At 36.9% G+C, this 21,113-nt stretch overlaps 3 protein-coding genes across 4 annotated transcripts; 2 read left to right on the top strand and 1 right to left on the bottom strand.

Moving 5' to 3' along the window:
- The first annotated feature begins 526 nt into the window (after nt 1–526).
- LOC147282172 (receptor protein kinase TMK1-like) lies at nt 527–4,665 on the top strand. Its single transcript, XM_086247410.1, has 2 exons — nt 527–3,328; nt 3,851–4,665. The coding sequence occupies exons 1-2, from the start codon at nt 916–918 to the stop codon at nt 4,366–4,368; spliced, it is 2,931 nt and encodes a 976-aa protein (XP_086103536.1). The 5' UTR covers nt 527–915; the 3' UTR covers nt 4,369–4,665.
- A 2,117-nt stretch (nt 4,666–6,782) lies between these two features.
- LOC147282171 (mediator of RNA polymerase II transcription subunit) lies at nt 6,783–10,964 on the bottom strand. 2 transcript variants are annotated; one of them, XM_086247350.1, is made up of 8 exons: nt 10,586–10,964; nt 10,312–10,477; nt 9,640–10,096; nt 9,008–9,067; nt 8,853–8,921; nt 8,516–8,559; nt 8,273–8,442; nt 6,783–7,140 (listed from the first exon to the last, which is right to left on the bottom strand). In XM_086247350.1, the coding sequence occupies exons 1-7, from the start codon at nt 10,878–10,880 to the stop codon at nt 8,289–8,291; spliced, it is 1,245 nt and encodes a 414-aa protein (XP_086103476.1). In that variant the 5' UTR covers nt 10,881–10,964; the 3' UTR covers nt 6,783–7,140; nt 8,273–8,288. The 2 variants fall into 2 exon arrangements, with proteins under 2 accessions (XP_086103476.1, XP_086103477.1); XM_086247351.1 differs by lacking the exon at nt 6,783–7,140 and adding an exon at nt 7,312–7,334.
- A 1,176-nt stretch (nt 10,965–12,140) lies between these two features.
- Nucleotides 12,141–15,617, top strand: LOC147282170 (protein CHROMOSOME TRANSMISSION FIDELITY 7-like). Its single transcript, XM_086249123.1, has 6 exons — nt 12,141–12,316; nt 12,621–12,891; nt 12,985–13,080; nt 13,220–13,288; nt 13,681–14,018; nt 15,476–15,617. Exons 1-6 carry the CDS (start codon nt 12,141–12,143, stop codon nt 15,615–15,617), a joined length of 1,092 nt encoding a protein of 363 aa, XP_086105249.1.
- Nucleotides 15,618–21,113: the final 5,496 nt, after the last annotated feature.

Here is a 21,113-nt window from a genome sequence, read left to right as displayed (position 1 = left end):
GAAATCATTCTTGATCTAAAGAAATCTGATGCCTTATTGGGGGGAAAATGAAATCCTTACTCCATCTTGAGTTTTGTTTTTGGAAAAACATTTATTGCTCCAATTAACCATTTTGGGAAAGCACACTACTAACAAAACTAACACTTAAATAAATAATAGATGAAGGTATAATTGAAAAACTGACACTTTTCATTTCAAATTCCAGCATAACCCCAAACATGAAAATGAACATAAAAATAAAAAGATAATTTTTGGTTTATTTTCTCAAAATTACCAAACACAGGAAAAAATAATTTCATATTCACTTTTCTTTGGAAAATGCAAAAGAATTGATTTCCCAATTTCATTAACCAAACAGGCATATGCGGCAGTATTACCATCACATTCAAAAATTTACTAGTGAAAGACAATAATACCCTTGCTAGCTGAAAAGGAAGGTGTGGTGTGTGGTAAACGACTTTCCGAAATATGGATGGGACAGTACATGCATCATAACGAGATATTAATTCCCAATTAGGATTTAGGCGCATACCACATATGTTCTCCAGACATGCATGATGCATTATGCATCCCACATTTTCTTTTCTTCCATCTGGGTGTTGAAATTTTCTAATAAAGATCCGGGTTTAATGGCCGTAACTTGGTCTTAAAGCTTATTTTGTTTTTGATCGAGAAAAAAAAGAGAAAAAAAGCTTAAAACTTTTTCGTTTTTTATTGGTTTTTTTGTTAGTACTATTCTCAATAACTACTGGGAGTCTGTGACAGTGTGTTTGTCACTTCTCTTATCACTGATCTTTTGCTGTGGTTCGTGGTCTTCAAGCAATCTGAATTCTTTTTTCGTTTCTCTCACTACCCACTATTTGGGTTCAAGATTTCAGCAGAAGGGTAGTCCAAGAAACTGCCATTGATGACCATATGAAGCTTTTTTGCCACAGCTTTTTGAGGTTTGTCAATGTTTCTTGTGAAAGCATGGGACAGCATCACAGATCTGCCATGGAAGACCATTGTGGAAAGCTTGTTGTGCTAGCAGCACTTCTCCTTTCACTTGTTTCAGTGGCTTTCAGTGCCACAGACCTGAATGACTTGGCTATTCTCAACCAGTTCAGAAAAAACTTGGAGAACCCAGAGCTCTTGAAGTGGCCTGAAAATGGTGATGACCCATGTGGCCCTACAAAGTGGAACCATGTGTTCTGTTCCGGTGAGAGGGTTTCTCAGATTCAGGTTCAAAATTTGGGCTTGAAGGGTCCTCTGCCTCAGAACTTCAACCAGCTCTCTGAGCTCACCAACATAGGCCTCCAGAGGAACCACTTTAGTGGGCCATTACCATCCCTCAAAGGGTTGTCAAAATTGCAGTATGCTTTTCTGGATTACAATGATTTCACTTCCATTCCTGATGATGTCTTTGAAGGGCTTGATGCGTTGGAGGTTTTGGCATTGGATGGAAACAATTTGAATGCTAGTACAGGGTGGACATTGCCTCCTCAGTTGGCAAACTCAGCACAATTGCAAAACATTACTTGCATGTCTTGCAATTTGGTTGGTCCTTTGCCAGATTTTCTTGGCAACTTGTCCTCTCTAACAGTGTTGGAACTTTCAGGCAATAGCTTAACTGGTGAAATTCCTGCGAGTTTTAATGGCCTGAATTTGCAGATTCTTTGGTTGAACAATCCAAAAGGTGGGGGCTTGACTGGTCCAATTGATCTGCTCACAACAATGGCACAGCTCAATAGCGCGTGGCTCCATGGGAATCAGTTCACAGGTACAATCCCAGAGAGCATTGGTAATTTAACTTCTTTGAAGGATCTTAATCTCAATCAAAACCAACTTGTTGGCCTAGTTCCTCATAGCTTGGCCAATTTGGAACTTGACAGTTTAAATTTGAACAATAACCATCTGATGGGTCCAATCCCAGTTTTTAAAGCTCAAAATGTGACTTATGCTTCAAATTCATTTTGTCAATCCACTCCCGGGCTTCCTTGCGCTGCGGAGGTTACGGCACTTATAGAGTTCCTTGATGGGTTGAATTACCCTTCAACACTTGCTTCTAAATGGTCTGGTAATGATCCTTGTCAAGGGTCATGGTTGGGAGTGAGTTGTGACAACAATGGAAAGGTCTCTGTTATAAATCTGCCCAAGTATAATCTGAATGGTACCTTGAGTCCTTCAGTTGCTAAGTTAGATTCTCTTGTTCAAATTAGGCTTCAGAATAACAATTTGAGGGGTCCAGTTCCTGCAAACTGGACTAGCTTGAAATCCCTGAAAGAGTTGGATCTAAGTGGGAACAATCTTTCCCCTCCATTGCCACAGTTCAGTAACACTGTCAAAATTGTCATTGATGGGAATCCTTCATTTAACGGTAAACCATCTGAGACACCAGAGAATAGCTCTTCATCACCGAATAGCCCATCTACTCCATCTACAGGCTCAGGCTCTAATGTCAATGGTACTTTCCAACCAAAAGGATCAAAAGGGTCCAACATAGTTTCAATTGTTGCCCCTGTCACAAGTGTTGCTGTTGTAGCTTTGCTTGTAATTCCATTATCCATCTACTGCTACAAGAAGAGAAGACATGCCTCCCAGGCTCCAAGTTCCTTTGTGATTCACCCAAGAGATCCATCTGATACCGATAATATGGTTAAGGTTGTTGTTGCCAGCAATACCAATGGAAGCACTTCTACGGTAACCGGGAGTGGTTCTGCAAGCAGAAACAGCAGTGGAATAGGTGAGTCTCATGTCATTGAAGCTGGAAATCTCATCATATCAGTTCAAGTTCTTCGGAATGTGACAAAGAATTTTGCCCCAGAAAATGAGCTTGGTCGTGGTGGCTTTGGGGTGGTTTATAAGGGAGAATTGGATGATGGGACAAAAATAGCAGTGAAAAGAATGGAGGCTGGTGTGATTACGAACAAAGCCTTGGATGAATTTCAGTCTGAAATTGCAGTTCTTTCAAAGGTCCGGCACCGTCATTTGGTATCACTTTTGGGTTATTCCATTGAAGGAAATGAGAGACTTCTTGTCTATGAGTATATGCCTCACGGGGCTCTAAGCAAGCATCTTTTTCATTGGAAGAACTTTCAAATAGAGCCTCTCTCTTGGAAGAGGAGGTTAAATATTGCCTTGGATGTGGCTAGGGGGATGGAGTATCTTCATAATCTGGCACACAAAAGCTTCATACACAGAGATCTTAAATCGTCAAATATCTTACTTGGCGATGATTTTAAAGCAAAAGTGTCAGATTTTGGATTGGTGAAACTGGCTCCTGATGGTGAAAAGTCTGTTGTGACCAGGCTTGCTGGGACTTTTGGTTACTTAGCACCAGAATATGCTGGTAAGCCTTCTAAGATCTTTCCAACTTATTACAGATGATTAAAATTTCATGTAGATAGTATATTTCTCCATTTTCATAATGATATAGGTGACCCCTTGTTAATGTACAACCATTGAGTTTAGCAGCATTAGACAAAGTATGTAACAGGAATTAATGTGGATTCAATCATGCTCTAGACCTATTAGTAAACCACCTCATATGCTGAACATATGTGATATGGAATATTGAAGTATCTTCCCTTTTTTATTTAATTGAGAGCCAGTATGGAAGTTGGCCAATCATATCAACTGCAAAGCCATTTGATAGATTGATAAAATTTCAGAGAGGGTTTTGAGAGGTTTAGTTCAATTGTATCCCCAAGATAAGAAGTTGCCAACCATTTGCCCAAATAAGGTTGTCAATGTGAAATTTCAGATAGTTTTCTTAATTCTGCAGTATGTACATGTTTAATTTCTTTTATCGTCCTTTGATTCTTGTAACAATCCTACAAACTCCAACATTCTCACACGGTGATTGATTCAGTGACAGGAAAAATTACAACCAAAGCAGATGTCTTCAGTTTTGGGGTTGTGCTAATGGAGCTATTAACCGGAATGATGGCGCTGGATGAGCATAGGCCCGAGGAAAGCCAGTACTTGGCTGCATGGTTCTGGCGCATAAAATCAAATAAGGAGAAACTCATGGCCGCTATTGACCCAGCCCTTGACATAAAGGACATAAAAGAAGAAACATTTGAGAGCATCTCCACAATTGCAGAACTAGCAGGGCACTGCACTGCAAGGGAACCTGGCCAAAGACCCGATATGGGCCATGCTGTGAATATATTGTCCCAACTTGTTGAAAAATGGAAACCAATGGATGATGACAATGAAGAATATTCTGGGATAGATTATAGCCTGCCACTTAACCAGATGGTGAAGGGTTGGCAAGAAGCAGAAGGAAAGGACTTCAGTTGTATAGACCTAGAAGACAGCAAGGGCAGTATACCAGCAAGGCCAACTGGGTTTGCTGAGTCCTTTACTTCTGCTGATGGTCGTTAAAGGAGGTACTTGGTTGCTTTTCTTTTTCATTTCATTTCATTTTCCTTTTTAGGGGTTGTTTTCCTACTTTTGGTAGGCGTGTAGATAGTATGTTTTGTTCTTTCTTTTTGAGAATTAAATGTCAATATATTTTGTGTTGTTGGTTTTGTGGTGGTTTGAGCTGGAGATTTCAGTAGAGGTCTCAAGTGTAAGCTAAATTTTCTGCTTCAAGAGATTATGTGCTACTGGTGTAGATAGAGAGCAATTATGAATGAGAACTGGTTCCCAGTTATTTCTTAATTTGTACTTTAAATTCCACATCTGAGTTTCATGAGAATGCTTGCTTTCTTTTTGTCATGGAGACTTGTATGTTACTTGTGTCAGGAAGCATGTGTGTTTCTAATTTTACTTGATGTCCAGAGCAAACACCCAAGCTAAGATTTGGAAACACACTTAGGCTTGAGAAGGTTAATTGTTTGCTTGCTCAGAAGCTACAACCTCTCTGAAAAATTCTCATCACCCTTTCACCATTGATTTATTCTTTTTTTGCTACCCTTTACCTTAAATTGAGTGATAAAGATACTTGTGTCTTGTAAAGGTACAAAATTTTATTTGGTTGTGTAATGGCAGAGGATGACACACATGTGGTTGCAATTGATTAATGGTGGCTTTGTACATTATAGGTTAGAATCCTCATTTATAGCCAAATTGATAAGCTTGAATCAAGATGTAAGGTGATACCTGGGGTAGTAAACATCTGGACCAGAGAATCTAGGACAATATCGACCATACACTAGAGTCTCCTCAAGTACAGTTGATGACATCAAATGTTGGCCTTTTGTCAAAGGCTGCATCAAAGTAACAGATTTTGGTACCAGGAATCAACCTAAAACCTAGCTGCTATCATGTTTAGGTTTGAATCTAGAATTATTTATGACTTATGCCTGTTTAAGGTTGATGAAAAGGGTGATTCTTGGAAGCCCATTTTTTAAACTATGACCTAGACCCATTAACCTACCTAAAGCTAGTTGACATAACCAACTTTGGAAATATAATACTGGTTTGATCAAATTTAATGGAAATGGTTAGGTACAAGCAATTAGGTTAGATTTTCCTCTAATTGAGTTTAAAAGGCAAACAACACATCGACATAGCTGAGTTAGGTTTCAAGAATGAATTAAATTGAGGGTCTATAGTCAGATTATAGATAACCAATAAATAGAGAGGTACCCTAGCTAGAACAAAATTAGGTTATTGAATTTGGTTTATGGAATCTTCTTTGTATTGGAATTGGACCATTCAAAACCTACTTATAATTTTATTGGTCCGACAAAACCTACTTATTTGGTTGGTAGTAATAATCATAAAAGAAAACAACTATTTGGTAAAGGTAATTGACCATCACCTGCATATTTGAGGAGATGATGGTCTAGAATCTATAGTCCGATGTGCAAGTTCTTAAAATCATGACATCAATGTTAGAGAATTATTAGGAGAATCCTATTATACAAATATCCTATGGCTTACAAATATATTTTTAAGTTTTTAACTTATCAATTTTGACGATTCACTTTTCTACTTTTGGAGTATAGATTTATCCGTCTTTAATTTTGTCATACAATGTGGTACCATAGACGAACTCGACAATCTGATAGCTGTGTGAACTTGTGACTCACCAACCAAAGTTCTTCTGCATTAGAATAGTAAATTCCATTCAAACACATCCAACCATCATTCTATACTAAGAGAAAAATATGAACTTCCAAAGTTTTAGAATTTTTCCAAATCAATCTTAAATTAACTCCTTGCATCTGCATGGACAGGAGCCCACAAAGCTGTTCATGTTTGTGGGCCCTTATGGCAATTATAGATTGCTCATGAAGATGTCAAGTGGGCAATGCAATTGGTTCAAATCTGTCAGTGTTGGAGCAATCAGCCCCTAACATTGAGGAAGATGATGACATGTCTTGGGTCCCCTCGTATAACGTGCAAGCCATTTTCAGTGGAAAGTGCCAAAGAGGTGGAGAGCATTATTAGTGCTATAAGCCTATAAGCAATCAACGCAGCTGAATACGTGACATGATTGCTGCTTCTGCATGACACCTGTTCACTCTTTCATCTCTCACAGGTGGCAATGTCTTGTTTGATTTGGTCTTATTGCCTTTATGCCCAATCAGATCATGCCTGCTGATGGCAAATAATTTGAGACCAGATTTAACAAGAGAATAGTATATATCCACTAACATGAATTATAGGACACATTTCTAATTGTTGCTTATTTAAAAACTTTTTTTCTTTCCTTCAACCAGTCTAACCCAAGTCTCACGTTCTTAAATTTTTGCACCAAATCTGGTTTCTCATCAAACCCCTATGATTTTACCTTTGTAAATACACAACAGAGCTTTCAATCTAAATTCAATGTCAAACTACAGTCATATCAAAATCGAGGGTGCTTCATACAAACCATTTGCAATCAAAATCATGATAGAACAGCATGTTCAATTCAACTGAGCAAAAGGTTTACATGATTTCTGCTAAACAAAGGATTTCTAAACTTACATATTCAATTTTCCTTTTTTTCCTAACATAGAATTACAACAGAGATTTTTCTCAAAAGTCAAGAATAAAGCACTTAGCATTGTTCTGGAATATGATCACATAAAGGAATTCCAATAATTTTGTGGACATTGTTGCACATCTTTTTCTACAAGCCATATCCAATTATCCATTTGCAACACCAGACATGCAATTTCCGGTGGCACAGCTGAGATTTATGCCAACAAAAGATAATACCTGAATCAAAGGAAGATGCACACTAGTGAATTTTAGCGAAAATGACAATATTTAATAAAACATAAAAGTCAAACAACAGCACCTATCATTCTCTATGAATAATAGAATCTAGATTGGTGAGTTTGGGAGGGGGTTGCAAAATATAATGGGTCGGTGACAAGCCCTTGCAAATTGCAATATCATTATTTTCCCATCTGTAGGGGATAAACAAAAAAATTGCAATTCAAAATATGAAAGGAAAAACTAAAGAAAGAAAGAAGTTCGAAAATAGTATATTTCTAACCAGTGACCAACATATTTCTTATTATAGTTTTCTTGCTTCAATAGACCAAAGATAATAACCAAAACTGTATCAGAAAAACAAAGAACGAGAATATGAGGGGGGTCTCAAAATTATTTCTACAGGGAGAAACCATATAATTAACATCCAAGGAATCAATAGAACCCTTAACTGTTAGTAGCGGTCCATATTCCCCAATACAGCTATTACATACAACTGATAGGACCACTGTGAAAAGAAATGACTGCAGATTTTGCTATAAGATGGACCAAATGATGATATTTGTATTTATTCTATGCATAGGCACATGACTTGAAATTAGGTTTGTTTTATTTAATAGTTCATCTTTATTTATTAAACTTAAAATTTAAGGAATTAATTTTTAGTTTTATAAAAGTTAAGAACCAAATGTTAGAGTTTAATTTAATTGTCATATTTTATTAGTTTCAGCATTAGATTATTCTGGGATTGCCTAAAGGGATTGGAATATTTTTTTATAATTGATTGACAGTATTAATTTCAGTTTGCCTAATTTTTCCTACTTCTAGTTCCTCTCCTTTCTATCCTCTTTTCCACTCTTCTACTTTTTCTGTCCTACAGAACCCATTTACCATGCTCTATTAGCTTTGGAATTGACAAAAACAGTTATGTATAGTCAATACAAAATTTATTTGAACGATTTCAGAGTTTGCAGATAAAACACAAAGAATTAAAGAATTAAAGAAAAGGCATAAATTAACTCATTTGCATTGTCCTTTAATTAATTTTTTTATACATACAAGAGAAAGCTCTTCGGGTGATATTATTTTTAATCTTCCCAATTCCTTATCTATGAGGATGGGCAGTTTTTACCTGTCAACAATGGAGATCATGTTTCCTCCGAAAAGCATCCTACGTGGTAAGCCCGGGAAAGATTCAAACTTGATGATATATTCAATGCGGAGAACTGCCGGTAAGGACGATAAACCGGAGGTAACAGTAAAGCTGATTGTCTGTCCATAGATAGCAGCCGGCCACACTTACTGCACCAAAACGTAACATTAATAACTCCAAAGCCAATAAAGAATTTCAGAGATGTAAATGCGATGGTTGTACCTGCAAACTTTTGTAAATAGAGTTTGATAGCTGCAGATCCAGTGCTATAGAATAAATGCAGAAAGTTAGAAATTGAATGGGTACAAGATGATAACTACGGATAATTTAATTAGTAAGAAGCATCAATTATTATCCCAACTGATGTGGAAATTTTTCATTTATTCACTTTTGGGCCCACTCTGGACCTCATTTATTTACAGCAACAGCAAGTACGGAAGCTGACATGTCATCTGTCACATCGGTTGGTAACTAAAAGTTGGGATAATGGTTGATGCCTCTAGTATTATTGTAATTTAATTAATCCAGTGAGTTCACATGAACATGAAAGAGTTGGTACCAAAAGAGAAAATAGAGCTGTTTCAGCTTGAACTCCAAGAAAATACTGCAAAGCCATAGCAGCATGTTCCTGTAATAAGAAATGATAAGTAATTGAACAGAAAGGCCCATTAATTGAACTAGAACAAACTTAAAATGAACAATTAAAGGTTTTACCGTGATATGTTTATACACATGATAAATTGAAAAACCTCTTGCATGTATGTAGCTGCCTCCCTGTTAAAGGATGAAATGAGGAATATAAACTGTAGCGTAGCACAATTCATGTTTGGGAATAAAGGTAAAAAAGAGTTAAACATAAAAATATGTTCCATGTGAGAGGAAAAAAGGAAAGAGAAATACATGTTTATATAATCTGAAAGGCAGTCAATCTAAAAGATTCATAACAGAACACAGGATAGATCACACTATCTAACATAGCATGAAATTTGGGTCTCTTTTTAGGGATAAACAAGCTATAATTACATCAAATGATCTAAGTTCATTAAACAGGATCAGAGTTTATGATTTATCATCTTCTTTTGATCTAAGTCCATTAAATGTTCAGCCCTATGGCTGTACGCCACTTTGAACGCACTTGTTTAGCTCCATTATTCCTACCACATCTAATAATTCAAGCTTCAACTAATATACAATTTGATAAAACTCACAAACTCTAATGTCAAATAACCTAAGTAGTCATCTGGAACAACTACTTCAGCATGAGACAACTTAGTAAAATGATCAAACAATATAAAATATGAAGCTTAAAATTAATGGACAATATGCATCCTAGTAATCCAGATTACCTCATCTGGAGAAAAGAAAGCTACTGCATCTGGGTCAATAGAACCAGCAGGATGCAATGATACTATAGCTCTGAAGACAGAAGGAAACAGCAACTCTATGACAGCAACCTTATCTGCTGCAACATCAGCCGGCGGACCTGATCGTAATTTACTTGAACTGTGAAAATTATGATCCTTTAATGTTTCAGTGGAGCTCTCATTTGCTGGCAGTGAAGATGCTCTTTTCAACCAATCCAATCGTTCATAGGTGAAAACTTTTAAATTAGGCACCTTTTCCAAATGCTGTAAGACCTCTGGTAGTGTTTTGCAATCTAGAATCTCTTCTTGATTATGTGCCGTAGGTACTTGGGAAATACACTGTTTCTTCGAAGCTGATTCATTACACTGACCATTTGATCCGTCATCAAGGTGAGGAAAAAATCGCCTTTTCTGATCAGTGAAGGCCTTGAGAGCTAACCTAAAACATGGGTGAATAGCATAATGGTTTCTTAGTTCAATACAATATAAATGACAATCATTGGCACAAGTAAGTTCGTCTGCTTACTGAAACCCATTAAGAAATACACAAAAACTGTATACGCATGCTTTAAAAATTTATAAAAGCTCCATTGCAATCAAGAACTGATAATATTAGCAAGAAAGAACGCTAATTTTACGAAATTTGAGACCAACCTAGTCCTGTCAACCGCGGACGCGCCGGCTTGGCCGGCAAGTTGCCGCTTCCAAGCGTAAGCAACGACGGCACCGTCGGGACAAACCAACGGCATGTGCAAACCCCACGAATTACTTCGCGACCGCAGAGAATCATTCAGAACTCCAGACTCTTCTAGCTGCCTTCCTAACAAAAATCAGTACCAAACTCTCAGAGCAGAAATTGTGCTTCTTTTTCAATGCTTGGCTTGTATTGAATTGAAACCCCAAAAAGAGAGAGAGAGATGGAAGGTACCAACGGAGCGGAGGTCCTGGAGGTGTTGGCGCATGGAGGCGTCTTCATTGAGGAAGAGGTGGAGAGGCTTGGAGCTCTGGTGAGGCTGAGCCGCCACGAATAGGGCTTCGAGGAAGCGGTCGGCGCCGAGCCTTATGTCGGCGATAAGGCGGCCCGCGTTGGCCAGCCGGTCCATCGCCAGCGCCACCTGCTTCGGCGGCGCCTCCGCCGTGGGGGACCCCACAGAGGAAGGCTGCTGCGGCGGTGGCGTAGGGTTTTGGATCGCCGTCGCCTGCGGTTGCTGCTGCTGTTGCATTGTCTGTGGTTGGTCAGTAGGCGTTTGGCTGCCCAGAAAATGTCAGACAAAAAGCGTAGAGCCAAGTAGAAGGGGTCTGTCAGGGCCGGGCAATCTACTTGACTCGTTTGTGAAATGTGACCCGGGACAACCGATCCGTATTCGAAACCCGTTGACCCTGTATTATTATTTATTTATTTATTTTTTGAATTACTATTAATTACTAGGTAGCGATTTTTATCGGGCTGGACCTCTCTCCCTTGGGGATTGGGCCTCTTCCTGCCATATACATACGAGTGACACCTTTCAACAATCAACGGCCTCTTGGAGTTTGGTCATTGTTTCACTTAGATTTCGATAGTTTTAATTTTTTTAATCAAGTCCCTTATTTATTTTTGGTTACAATTAAAATTTTGTCTAAATTTTAGACCTTAAACCAGTGTTTTTATCAACGCAATAGCGTAACTATTCAAATTTTACAACTATTTTGCCCCTAAACTCACAAAGACTAACGTTGCACTTGATTTTTACATAAAAATTCCTTCTAAAATTTGGACTAGATTTTAATTTTTGACACATATCTAATGGGGCATTAATTGGAACACAAGAGACAAGAGAGGGGCCACGCAGAAAAGGAGGCCCAAATAAGAAACACCGGGCTAAGAACATATTTGAGGAGCCCAATCCGTGTGGCAGAAATTGGAAGTTAAATAATCAGTAATGCTAAATCAGTAGTGCTAGACATCCCACATTTTTATACCATAATTTCATACCATCTTATGTGGCAACTTACATGGCATTCATGCATTGGATACTAAAAAATAAAAACAAAAATTCAAAAAGAAAAAGAAAAACTTTGTCCAGTAAAATAATGACACGTAAGATGGTATAAAAATATGGTATAAGAATGTGGTAAATATAGCATTATTCAATGCTAAATAATCAGTAATGCTATACTTATCATATTTTTATACCACAATTTCATACCATTTTACATGACATTTATATATTGGACACTAAAAATTAAAAATTAAAACCTCAAAAAGAAAAAGAAAATACCCTTACAGTAAAGTAATGACACATTAGTGAGATTGTGAGAAAAAAACTATGGGACAAGTGGGACAACTAACATTATTTTTAAATAATTAAGGCGCGAAAATTAACTTCACTCTACAGTCCCACCAAAATTTTTTGGCGCCAAAACAGCGACGATTAATGTGTAAGGTTCAAAATGCGCCGAGATCAATCCACAATCCCACTCAAATTCAACTCATTCATGCAATGCAATCAAGGATCAGTGCCTTCTTCAAACCCTCTTCTTCTTCTTTTTCACCCAAACCAGCAGACACACCTCCCATTTTTTACAGCGGAAGAAACGACGACGAATTGACCATCTGGGAAGAGAAGCAACACCTATACTTTAACTCCTACAAGCGAAGAACACCAGACCCACATCGGTAAAGATTTCTTTTCTATGGTCTCAGATAGTTGTTTGTTTACTTTGGCTTGGTGTTGTTTGGGTGCTGAGAAAAGTGAGGAAGGTAGAGGCCCTATATGGGTTTTTCGATTTTTTATTTTTTTTTCTAATTTTGTTTCTGGGTTCTTAAATTCTACAAAGACAAACAAAAAGAAGTTAAGACGTTTGGGAAATTGGGTTTACTGGTGGTTTAATTTCTGAGCATTTTCTTCCATTAAAGTCTTAAGATTTGTTAGGAGACATAGTGGTTTACTGACCTTTTTTTATTTGTTTGTATATGAAAGGGGTGGAAGTGACAAAGATTCAGTTAACCAATTGTCGAAGAGACCTATTTCAGACAAGAATTCATTGAAGCCGGAATCGACCATATTGGGAAGAACAGTGATCAAGAACAAGAAGAGAAGTTATGCTCAGTTCCATTTAGAGTTGGGTCAGTCTGATTTTCTTCTGCACACATGTTCCACATGTGGGGTCAAGTATGCTGCCGGAGACGAAGAGGATGAGAAGGCTCACAAGACATTTCACAGGGACTATACCCGTGGAATTCAATTCAAGGTGCCAATGCTACAAATTTTTGTGTCTGCATGAGTTCGATCATTAGGTTCATTTGAGTGATTGTTTTGCCAAATTGCTGACTAAATTTTGCAGAGTTGGTGCAACGAAAGGGTTGTTCATGCGCCTTCTGTTGAGGGAGGTCGGATTGTTTTGGTGTTGGATGGTGACCCTCCTGCTCAGAGAAACAAGGTTCAAATTCAAAAATCTGTTTTCTTCAATCTGATGTGTAGTGTAGAATGCTTTACAATTGTTATTACTTTATATAAGTGGGACTGTATAAAGGATACTCAGACATTAGCTTAACTGGGCTACTATATTGTACTGGCAGGTTGTGGAAGTTGTGAACGTGATGGAGATTGAGCTTGGAACTGGATGGATTTTGCACAAGTTCTGTAAGGTGACTGACAATAACTTTATAAATTAGAAAAATGCCACTAGAATTTTATTGCATCAAATGTCTTGAGAATTCTTGAACTATTAATTTCTGCTTAATTTAATGGTAGTTCTATTCAAGACCTGGGCTTGAACGTTTACAGTACAATGGCGCCTTGTATGCCATGGCTTCCTTTATGCTGATGTTTTCCCCAGCCTGATCATTGTTGAAGCTGCCTGGTTTATGTATCAAAATTTTTACTTTTTTTTTTTCATAACAATTTATGGATTGTAAAACCATCTGTCTTTTGACAGTTTTAGAAGTACAATAATGCTTTTGTATCTCTTTTTCTCTCTATGCTCTCATTTAGATATTAGCTCCATTTTCAGCATTGTATCTCACCCTTATGTTTGCAGGTGTATCTGTTTATTTTGTGGCAAAGGATCATTGGCTGTCTAGTTGTCGAACCAATAAAAGAAGCACAGAAAGTCCTCTCATGTGCAGTTGATGGAAGTTCTGATAGTACTACTACAAATGAAGCAAAATTAACTACTCTCCAATTTGGGGAAATCAGATTTCAAAGGGAAGTCATGAGAAAAGCCCCTTCAGTTTCTGAAGCATTGAATAAGAATCTCCAAGGTGCTATCTTTTGTGAAAAGGAAGCAGTGCCTGCTGTCTGTGGCATTAGAGCCATTTGGGTCACTCCAGCCAACAAAAGAAAACACATAGCCACCCAGTTACTGGATGCCCTGAGGTAACTTCAAGTCCTTGATTTTAGTTCCTCTGCCTTGTTCTTTTGATTCCATCAAATTGCAATCAAATGTATGATATGGTATTGTTGATGCGCAAAATTTGTAACGCAGTCAACTTTGCCTCTGGCCTCCACGTTAAGGCCTAAGTCGATCACCATGTCACTCTCCTTCTATCCTACACACTAAAACAGAGAGCACTAAGCGTAAGGGGGGCACCGGTGTGGTACTGGCCAACAGAGGTGGATCTTCAATGGGGTCAATTGACCCCATGAACCCAGAAATGCTGGGCTTGAGAGAAATTTTTGACCCCATGAAGATTGGGTGTTACTGGCAAGCGCAGGGGCAAGAGAAGCAAGCATGGTGTTTATGAAAATGGCTAAGAGAAAAATGAAGAACAGATATCTGAGGAAGAGGAAGGTGGTCACGTGAAATGCTTTTTTTTTTTTTTTTTTGAATTCTAAACTTGCCAAAACAACGTCGTTTTGGCAAGTTAATTAAAACAAAGCCTGAGTACCAAACAGCCACACAGAATGACAGAAAACAAGTGAACTGAAACCTGAACATTTGAACAAAGCAATGTCGCCCTTGCCCAGCCGCCCCTGCTCCCTTACCACGTGTTGATGCCTGCTTGGCTGCTTCTCCCTCGTGACGCGCAAACGTGACGTCGGCCCCTTGCTGGCATGCTCGCTGCCTCGCTCTGTCATTCGTGACTGCCGCTGCGTGGCTGCCCCTACGCTTGCTCCTTAATCTTGCCCCTATAACAGAAGGTTTCTGGATCCACCACTGCTAGCCAAGGACCCTCCGACGCTCATGTCAATAATCACACCTTCTTTTAGAGTATTTTAGAGAGGTAGGGTTGCATATCTTACATGAGGGCTAGCGTGTCCTATAATTATGGCTGAGGGTCTCCTAGTCCTTATCCAATTAAGGTTCTTGACAACTTGCAGCCTAAGTCTTAAGTTAGAATAGGCCGTGACTCCATGTTCAAGTAGAACACGCCTTCTCCTCGGCTAACTCTCTCGCAAGCTGGGCCTTTTAGTCAAAAAGCCTATCCACTTCACTTTAAGCTTGGAGTATCATGTGAGCAATATGGGTATCAACAGGTATGATTTGGATCCCAAACTTCAAGCTAATCATGTGAGCTAACTTTAAGTAGATTTTAGTATAATAATTTGTCCAGTTTCTTGATCAGAAATGCAAGCTCCTTTTGCTCAGTCTTTATCGTTCATTGTGATTGTAGTTGCTTATGAACTAGGAAATTATATTGAACCTTTGATCATCTGAAATTACTTAAGTACGTTGCTCTCTGACATTTAACAATTCTAAACTGGACCCTTGTAGTCTCATTTGCAGCTATGAAGTGGAGGACTGAATTAATTGCTTTTTCTTGATAATCTGTTTGAACTCTTTCAAACTTTCATTAACATTTGGCTGTTTTCTGATTCTTTTTCCATCACAGGAAAAGTTTCTGCATGGGATTTGTCCTTGAACGCTCTCAATTGGCATTCTCTCAACCAACATCGGCTGGAAAGGCTTTGGCATCCAATTATATTGGTGGTGGATATTTTTTGGTGTACAAAACCAACAGTATGGTCCCATAAAACGTAGATACTTGTAGTTTTGTAGGCTGAATTTGATTTCTTTAAAGGATGATAATTTTTTTTTTATTATTTTTCAAAATATTTTATAAATGGCTTTAAAATTACAAAAGTGCGAAATAAAACTTGTTCCCCATGTCAATCTCACTTTTTGAAGTGATTCTCATGTTTTCCTGGTCTGTCTCTGCACTAGGTGAGTTTCATCTCATCTCATCTCTTAATTTGTTTTTTTTTTTTCTTTTATTAAGTAATTTTCACTCTTCCCAACTTCTTAATTCCAACCTTTTTAGTTTGGCCTAAATTCTACTTAATGAGCTCTAATTTAGACCCCTAGATCTTAAATCTTAAGTTTCCTACTTCAAAATTGTCAACCTATAATTATTGAATTATGTTTTAGAATCCAACTTCTTTCTCAGTGTTTTCACAACCCTTTCATAGGTGGAATTTTATGATTTAGTGTAGGGTTAAATGCATCATTGGTCCACTTACTTTTACGTTTTTCTCAAGTTGGTCCACAATTTTTTTTTTAATTAAAAACCAAGTTGGTCCGTTTTCTTTTCGACGTTTATCTACTTGGTCCATTCCGTCAATTTTGTTATAAATTATGTTAAAATGAAGGACAAAATTGTTTTTTCATATTCAATAAATTTTTAATTCTATTTCTAATTTTAAAAATATTAGAACTAAAAAAATAATAATAAAAACCTAATAATTAAATTTAAAAAACCAAAAAACAAAGAAACCAAACCCATCGTAAATCCCCGGCCAAACCCCAACCACCCTTCTTCCCTCTTTCAACCTCATTTTATCATCTCCAATGGCGGAAGTAGAAGCTCCTAGTGTCGTCGCCCGAGGCTCCAATGGCGAAAGCAGAGGCAAATCGAGATGGGGTGAAGTCGACGATTGACAAAAAGGGCATATCGAAAATGGATTTGGCTGCAAATGAAGAAGACGAAGCTGGATTTGCACATTCAGAGAGAGGGGAAAATAGAGAGAGAGAGAGAGAGAGAGAGAGAGAGAGAGAAAAAAAAAAAAAAATAGGAGAGGGGGAAGAGGGGGTCATTGGCTAGGTGTGGTGGTAGGGTCGGGCAGAAGGTCAGTGAGAGGGAGGAGAGGGTGGAGGGTGGGTGGGTGAGTTGCCGATGGTGGATAGAGGGTTGTGGGTGGTGGGTATGGGCTGGGCACAAGTTGGAGAGGGGAGGTGATGGTGGGTTCGATTTTTTCTGTTCTTTTTTTCCTGTTCTTTTTTTCCTTTTTTTTTTTTGTTTTCTGCAGGTGAGGGTGGAGATGGTGGGGAGGGAGGAGGGGCTACGGGTTGTGGGTGGAACCTGGGCTTCTTGTTCTTTTCTTTTTTTTTTTTTTAATTATTTTTATAGCTGGGCATGAGTGAAGATCATGGGAAGTTGCAGAATAAGAAAGAAAGTGAAAAAAAAAAAAGTAATGGCTATAGGTGTGATCAGGGAAGAAGAAGAAGAAGAAAAAGGGAAAAGAAATGGCTATGGGTGTGATCAAACAACAAGAAGAATTTGGGTTTACTACAAATGGATTTTAGGTTTATGCAACTTTTGTTTACTGCAGTTAAATGGATTTTGGGTTTATTGCATAATTTTGGATTTTGTGTGTGAATTGCAAGCCAAATGTATGAAGAAGAAAAAGAAGAACAAGAAGAAAGAAAAAGAACAAGAAGAAGAACAAGAAGAAGAAAGAAAAAAATTTGTGGGGCTGTTATTTTTCTTTGTTGATGGATCTAAGGGTGTGGATGTTTTTTTTCTTTGTTTTTTGTTTTTTAAATTTAATTATTGGGTTTTTTTTTTAGTTCTAATATTTTTAAAATTAGAAATAGAATTAAAAATTTATTTAATATGAAAAGACAATTTTGTCTTTCATTTTAACAGAATTTATAACAAAATTGACGGAATGGACCAAATAAGTAAACGTCAAAAAGAAAGTGGACAAACTTGGTTATAAAAAAAAATCTTAAACCAACTTGGGAAAAACGTGAAAGTAAGTGGACCAATGGTGTATTTAACTCTTTAGTGTAAGAGTTGAAAAATGAGTTATGTCCAAGTACGACAAATTTGAGTTATTGTGTTGCAAGAGATTTTAATAGGTGTTTTGTAACTGAGGATTGAGAAATTACACTATTATTAGATGCAGTGCAATGTACAGATATGGAATGATAGAAGGAATTTCGTTTCAAAGATAGTCAAAGCACTCTGATTTTTGTTTGACTGTATTCTGTGATTGTCCACTCATGAACTGCCAGCTGGTCACTCTTCAATCTCAGGCGAATTGTATGAGGCCGTAGATAAAGAGACAAACATTCCTCCCTCCTTTGAACATTTCAAAACACAAAATTCTATAAACATAAACCAATTGTAAATTTAATATTATATGATAAATTGATAACTAATTAAATAAAACCCAAAGAAGTAAATTTACCTAAGGCATTTGCCAGATGCTAGGGACCCCATGCCTGGAGGCTGCAACTTTGGGCATTTATGTAATTAAATATAGAGTGAGTCGAGAGAAAGAGACCAAGGAAAGCTATTAATTAGAACTTTCCAGATTGTAGAGGGATTAAAAAGGAGACAAAATGCCACATTGCTTTTGTACTCATTAGGAGGAGCAGCCTCCATGGATATGAGGACTCAAAAGAGATGTTTAAGTTCTAACAACCATTTTAAAAACATCTCAGATTGAACACAAGTAGCATCGCTATTGGTTTTTAATGCATGGCTTCTTTAATTTGTTACGTCCAAATAGCGAAAATGTCAAAATTTGGCAAATAATTAATGGGGATGGGATAAATTTTGACATACCAATTATTTTATTCTATTTTTCAATAATAATAGCCAGTTGGTCAAGCAGTTGTGCTGCCCCTACCTCACCGGGTTTGGATCCCCCCTCCTCCCTCTAGGCCTCTTTCCTTGGCCACTTTTTGTAACAAAAAATAAATAAATAAATAAAATTGTAAAATGATATAAAAATAAATAAATAAAATCTTGTTACATGGGCTAAAACTTAAAATGTTAAAATTTGTTTTGGTTTTTTCGATGCAAAATTGGTAGACCCACTTACTTTTTTCATTTTTTTGGATGAAATATCGATGAACCTTACTAATGAAACCACAAAATCCAATTTGTGCTTAAAAGCGGGAGGGTAGTTCATTTGTATTGAAATTTTACTCTATTGTAACGTGTGAGCAAAATAGTAATAGATTTATAACATTCTTTCACAAAATAAGGGAAAAGTACGTGAATTATAATCTTTGTATCAGCATTTTTTCACAAAATTATGCTTTTTCTGATCTCTCTCCAAGTCTCCAGTGAAGTGAAATATCATTACTCTAATAGGTAGTTAGTTGCATTAAGTTACTCTAATAAACAAATAAGTAGTTAGTTGCATTAAATTTCTCTAATAAACAACCCTCTTACTTCATTCACATAAAGGATAAATGCGTGTACTTTTTTCACATTAGGAGGGCATTTTTTTTTTTTTTAAGTTAAGCAATAAATCACGTTCAGCACACCAAGGCCAGCATCTGTGGTCGACAAAATGGGAAAATAGCAAACTCAACATCGCTGGTCTAGAAAGGCCAGCTAAGGTGCTATTACCAATGGCGATGACAATGGAAAAAAAAAAAAAAACAAAAGTTACTATTTATCTTAAGGGTGTGTTGATATTTCATATTTACGTTGAAAGGGATGGCTATTTATGTCATTTTATTCTTTTAATGTTGAAGGGGATGGTTACTCCACGTTTAGGGAAAATGGAGCAGTTACACCCGTCATTCCGTCAAGTGCTACATTCAGCGTTGATGTACAGTAAGTGGTGGTTACGCAATACTCATGTTCCTCTGCTGCAATTCACAAAAATTAAAAACCAATATATATATAGGTCATTTTCATCGAGGGATTTTTCAAATAATTCTATTTAAGCGATTTCTTATGGGGCACATTTCATATAGTACTTTAATAATCCGAACTGTCTATGTTTTAGGTTTATATTCAAAAATCATCTTTGAAAAAAAAATTAGACAAATTGTAAACCATTAAATTATCAAACTTTGATTAAATAAATAGACAAACAAAATATTTTCAATAAATACTTGAAATAACCACTATTTAATCAACGGTTAAATGATTTATAATTAACCTAATTTTTGCAAAGACAATTCTTCAATGAAAACTAAAAAAATAGATTGTTCAAATCATCAAAATACAATATGAAATGAATCTCAATAAAAGAGGCATATATATATATGATTTCTCAATTGACGTCGTTTAACCCATGCTGGTGATCGAGTGTTGTTCAATATAGGATTGCTGTTAAAGTTAGGTCATTGGTTGGTTTTTGTGAAAATGTCATTGGCACCTTTGGGATTGTTGTTCTATATAAACTAGCAGGCATAGGCAGAACAAAAACGTGGTTTGATGGAGAGATAGAGGCACATGTGAAACTGTGGAAGGGTATATATAGAAATGGCATGAATTGGTTTAACAAAGGGGTGTGGAAGGGATAGAAGGGTGAGCATTTAATCAATACGACCAAATCAAACTGAATAGGATTATTTATTATATACATTGCATAATATTACTTACACCCTCTCCTTTCAATCTCAACAGCCTTTTAGCTGATACTTCCATCTCTTTTCTCTCTTCACAACTTCTCTCTGTCTCATTTTCTTCATCTCTCCATCTTATATTATTTAGTTCTTTGTCTTCTCTCCCCAAATCTCTCAAACCAACATGGTTCTGTTAAGCTTATAGTTTCATCAGTTTTGGTTTCACAAAAGTCCAAACTCCAAACCTATTAAATTAGTTTGGCTTGGGGTTTTGGGAAAAAATCAAACCAATTTGTACCATGCCCACCCCAAATAGAAGGAGTCGATTGGGTTAGGATTTGGGAACTCAGACAAGGAGTCACGTGATATTTATTATGTTACTTGCATATGATCAAGGCTAGTGTGCACTTTTTGAACTTTTAAAACTTAGTGATAGAATCGTCGAAATGTAAAATAATATTAAATACAAAATAACGGTCTATCGTATGTCATCAGTTAAATTTTTTAAGCATAAGTGGATTGTGACCAACTCGTACACCTACAATTCAAGGTCCATGGTGTAAAATAGATTTCAAGGTTGAGCAACCAAAATGGACACAAGTGCAAATTTAGGTGCATTAATAAAAATTTTCCAAAATTTTGAAATGTATATGTTGGGTGTGAAAAGAAATCGAATGTGGTGATTAGTTTTTTGGGCAAATAGAATTTTCCGATTTTATTTGATCTTCAAAATTTATTTTGGGAGCTTTTATTTACACTCTATTTTCCTCAACAAATTACCCTCTCTCTCTCTATCTCTCTAAGAACAGATCCTCTGTTAAAGATTCTCTTTATTTTTCTATTTTACTCTCATATATTTTAATATTTAAAAATATATATACACTAGATTGACCAACAATGGCTATTAGGTCCATGAATTATGTTATAGTTGG

The sequence above is a fragment of the Dryas octopetala genome, chromosome 6 (genome assembly GCF_963921425.1).
Source record: "Dryas octopetala chromosome 6, drDryOcto1.1, whole genome shotgun sequence".
NCBI lineage: Eukaryota > Viridiplantae > Streptophyta > Magnoliopsida > Rosales > Rosaceae > Dryas > Dryas octopetala.
Note: the sequence above shows the minus strand (reverse complement) of the source record. Positions and strands in the feature narration are given on the sequence as shown.

Bases quoted from the DNA above. Each gene is read 5' to 3' on its own strand.
- LOC147282172 (XM_086247410.1), top strand. From the start codon at position 916: ATGAAGCTTTTTTGCCACAGCTTTTTGAGGTTTGTCAATGTTTCTTGT. The intron at 3,329-3,850 runs GTAAGCCTTCTA...TGATTGATTCAG, and splicing joins CTTAGCACCAGAATATGCTG to TGACAGGAAAAATTACAACC.
- LOC147282171 (XM_086247350.1), bottom strand. From the start codon at position 10,880: ATGCAACAGCAGCAGCAACCGCAGGCGACGGCGATCCAAAACCCTACG. The intron at 8,922-9,007 runs GTAAAACCTTTA...TTCTTATTACAG, and splicing joins ATGTGTATAAACATATCACG to GAACATGCTGCTATGGCTTT. The intron at 8,443-8,515 runs GTACAACCATCG...GTTTTGGTGCAG, and splicing joins CTATTTACAAAAGTTTGCAG to TAAGTGTGGCCGGCTGCTAT.
- LOC147282170 (XM_086249123.1), top strand. From the start codon at position 12,141: ATGCAATCAAGGATCAGTGCCTTCTTCAAACCCTCTTCTTCTTCTTTT. The intron at 13,081-13,219 runs GTTCAAATTCAA...TTGTACTGGCAG, and splicing joins CTCCTGCTCAGAGAAACAAG to GTTGTGGAAGTTGTGAACGT. The intron at 13,289-13,680 runs GTGACTGACAAT...TTATGTTTGCAG, and splicing joins TTTTGCACAAGTTCTGTAAG to GTGTATCTGTTTATTTTGTG.